This window comes from Arachis ipaensis, chromosome B1 (assembly GCF_059453495.1).
Source record: "Arachis ipaensis isolate K30076 ecotype BB chromosome B1, ASM5945349v1, whole genome shotgun sequence".
Lineage (NCBI taxonomy): Eukaryota > Viridiplantae > Streptophyta > Magnoliopsida > Fabales > Fabaceae > Arachis > Arachis ipaensis.
In genome coordinates this window covers 15,221,012-15,225,002 of record NC_142436.1, presented here as the reverse complement: position 1 = coordinate 15,225,002, position 3,991 = coordinate 15,221,012, and the positions used below count along the sequence as shown (strand labels likewise).

The following is a 3,991-nucleotide window of genomic DNA, read 5'->3' as shown; positions in this document are numbered from 1 at the left end:
TGGATGCATACTCTGGGTATAATCAGATACTCATGCATCCTGAAGACCAAAGCAAAACAGCATTTATAACCGAGCATGGAAACTTTTGTTACCAAGTAATGCCATTTGGCTTAAAGAATGCAAGTGCAACCTATCAACGCTTAATGGACAAAGTCTTCCATCACCAAATAGGACGCAACATGGAAATCTACGTAGACGACATGGTCGCCAAGACCAGAAAAGAAGAATCGCATTGCGAAGACCTCGGCGAGATATTCGAACAAATCCGAGCTTATAATATGAGACTAAACCCGGAAAAGTGTGCCTTTGGGGTAAAAGGAGGAAAGTTCCTTGGATTCATGCTTACCTCACGAGGAATCGAGGCAAACCCTGAGAAGTGTTCGGCAGTCCTCAATATGACGAGCCCTAAAACAGTAAAAGAAGTACAAAAACTGGCCGGAAGGATAGCGGCGTTATCTCGATTTTTACCTGTGGCATCAAACCGAGCATATCACCTTTTCCAAACAATATCGAAGAACAAAAAGTTTCATTGGACAGAAGAAGGCAAGAAAGCATTCTCCGAGCTTAAAGCAATTCTATCAACACCACCCGTGCTGCAAAGACCAGAAATCGGTAAACCATTATATTTATACTTGTCTGTTTCAAATTATTCTATAAGCTCGGCCCTTGTGCGTGAAACAGGGAAAACACAACAGCCAGTGTACTTTGTCAGCAGAGTCATGCAACCAACAGAGCAACGATATCCGAGGATAGAACAACTCGCCTTAGCACTGGTAATCACAGCAAGGAGACTTAGACACTACTTCCAAAGCCACACAATCATAGTGAGGACAAACCAACCACTAAGACAGATACTGACGAAGCCAGAACTGGCCGGACGCCTCACCAAATGGTCCATTGAACTTTCAGAGTTCGACATCCAGTTCCAACCTAGGTCGGCACTCAAAGCACAAGTGCTGGCTGACTTCATCTCAGAACTAACGACTAATGAACACGACAAGTCTTGGGAACTTCATGTTGACGGAGCATCAAGCCGAGAAGGAAGTGGAGCAGGGGTAATCCTCAAGGAGGGAGACAAAGTAATAGCCGAACAAGCACTCCAATTCCATTTCCCAGCCAGCAACAACCAAGCCGAATATGAAGCCCTCATTGCAGGACTCAAACTCGCCTTGAGCCTCCAAGTACGAAGCTTGACAACACATTGCGACTCCCTCCTCGTGGTGCAACAAATCCGAGGAGAATTTCAGGTAAAAGATCCCTTGCTAGAGCAATACTGGCTCATAGCAAAGGATCTTATTTCAAAATTCGACGCATTTAGCATACTGCATGTTTATAGAGGAAAAAATATGAGAGCGGATGTACTATCCAAGCTCGGAGCCACTAGGGCAGACACACAAACATCCACACTAACACAACTCTCACTAAAAAAGCCGAGCACTGATTTATTACATATGGAGAACATTAACCACCTCCATGATTGGAGGACTCCTTTTCTTGAATACATTAATACAGGCGCTATACCAAGAGACGAACTCAAACCACAGCACTTCAGACGAAAGGCAAGCTTTTATACGAGCATAGAAGGAAAACTATATAGACGAGGACTCTCACAACCCCTGCTAAAATGCTTAAGCAAAGACGAAGCAAAAGAAGTAATGGACGAAGTCCACGAAGGAGTCTGTGAAAACCACATCGGCGGACGAGCACTGGCAGCTAAGATCGTCCGAACCGGATATTACTGGCCAACCATAAAAAGGGATTGCATAACAAAAGTCAAAACATGTGACAACTGTCAGAAACATGCAGCTATTTCCACAAAGCCAGCCGAACTACTACATAGCATGGAGGTAAGCTGGCCATTTCACAGATGGGGGCTCGATATCCTCGGTCCATTCCCAATAGCGCCAGGCCAGGTAAAATTTCTTTTAGTAGCAATAGATTATTTCTCAAAATGGATAGAGGCGCAACCATTAGCACGGATAACAGCTGAAAAGGTACGATCATTTATATGGAAAAATATTATATGCCGATTTGGAATACCCAGGGAAATAATATATGATAATGGTAGGCAGTTTACAGATAATAAACTCTGTTCATTTCTAAAAAACTTTTACATAAAGCATCGTTTTAGCTCGGTCGAGCACCCACAAACCAATGGGCAGGCTGAGGCTGCTAACCGAGTAATATTGCAGGCAATAAAGAAAAAACTAAACGATGCAAAAGGAGAATGGGCGGAACTAATCCCAGAAATATTGTGGGGATACAACACAACAATACAAACAACTACGGGCGAGACACCTTTCAAACTAGTCTATGGGTCCGAAGCACTAATCCCCATTGAGGTTGGAGTCCCCACCCTGAGAACCGAGCTATACGACGAACAACGCAACTTACAGGCAAGGAATGTCGAACTTGATCTAGCCGAAGAGACCAGGGAGCTAGCAGCCATTAGACAAAGAGCAGTAAAACAAATAATAGAAAGAAAGCACAACAAAAGGGTATTGCCGAAGACATTCACGGAAGGTGACTTGGTCCTCAGACGAACAGAGGTAGCTAGACGTCCCCCAGCTCACGGGAAGCTCACCGCAAACTGGGAAGGTCCATTCCGAGTAAACAAGGTGCTCGACATGGGAGCTTACCAACTGCAAACATTACAAGGCAAACCAATATCTGGAACCTGGAATATCTCTTCTTTGAAGATGTACCAATCTTAAGTTGTACAAATTGCGGATGAGGGTACTCTTTTTCCCCTTTAGAGCTTTTTCTCCCGAAAAATAGGGTTTTTGCCTAAGGAGGGTTTTAATGAGGCCTGACGCACAATATACTCTATTATCAATAATCAAATTCAATCAAACGCGTCATACTTCGTCAAAATATTCAAAAAACACAAATGATACCGTTACCAACTATCGCACTTACTACTATAATAAAGCAAAATAACAAACACAAAACGTAAGCCGACCTAAACATGGTCGAAAACCAGTCAACAAAAGTTCAAACACGAAATATCTCGTTCCCAACTACATAAGTCAGTCTACAAAGAAAACAAATAACCAAACTAAGGGGGAGGGGGGACATTCTCATCATGCTCCTCCGCCGTCCCGTCAACGACTAACTTCCCGTTTGCTACTACCTTCGTCATATCAAGACGACCAATATCAAACTCCGGAGCCAACAGAGAAATCTGGCTTACAGCTCGGTCGAATCCATAAGAGAACATCTCCATGTTATTTTCCTCCAACTCAAGAACACGAGCCGTGAGACCACCCTTGGCGACATCATTTTCCATCACCTCAGACTGCAATAGTCGAATCTGATCTCTCAGCCGAGTTACTTCTTCCTCCGATTCCTTCGCCCTCGCAACAGCACTAACAACAACATCATCCCTCTCTTTTACCGACCTCTCCAGTTCATCAATCTTAGCCTTATATGTCCTCTCAACAGCGGCAGCCTTTTCTACAACCCCCTGGTGTTCGGAGCCAATGAGCTCGGTAGTACGACCGACACACATCAAGCGAGAACCAAGGATCTACAACCATCACACCAAAATAAGAACAAAACCTTCAAGAAAGATCAAAGTAAAATTCAATAATGCAAACAAACCTGAACAAACTTGCCAAGACTTTCCATACCGATACGACGAGTCATAAGCATATCCCCCGGGTATTGAGAAGCCCAATCAGAAAGCTCAGCAAAGTTGAACTGTTCACTCCAAAGAGAATGAGAGTTCGACCCCGCAATAAAGCCATGAAGTTTCTTCTGTCGATCAAAGACAGGATCAATACCTCCAAAGATATGTCATCCCTTTTTCTTTTGAACGAAGACGCTGGACGACCAACAGAAGAAAAAGCTTGCCCGCCACCTTCCTTATGCTCGGCAGAACCAACAGTTTTATCCTTTTTCTTGTTTAAAAAGGTCTGTAACTTCAGAGGGTCCAAGAGAGGTACTCGCCCACCTACAGGATAATCACAAACATCAGTAAAACCATACA

General features: G+C 43.8%; 1 protein-coding gene across 1 annotated transcript; it reads right to left on the bottom strand.

The window, feature by feature from the left end:
• Positions 1-3,058: 3,058 nt before the first annotated feature.
• On the bottom strand, positions 3,059-3,654 carry LOC148575800 (uncharacterized). Its single transcript, XM_088502560.1, has 2 exons — positions 3,604-3,654; positions 3,059-3,529 (listed from the first exon to the last, which is right to left on the bottom strand). The coding sequence occupies exons 1-2, from the start codon at positions 3,652-3,654 to the stop codon at positions 3,059-3,061; spliced, it is 522 nt and encodes a 173-aa protein (XP_088358686.1).
• Positions 3,655-3,991: the final 337 nt, after the last annotated feature.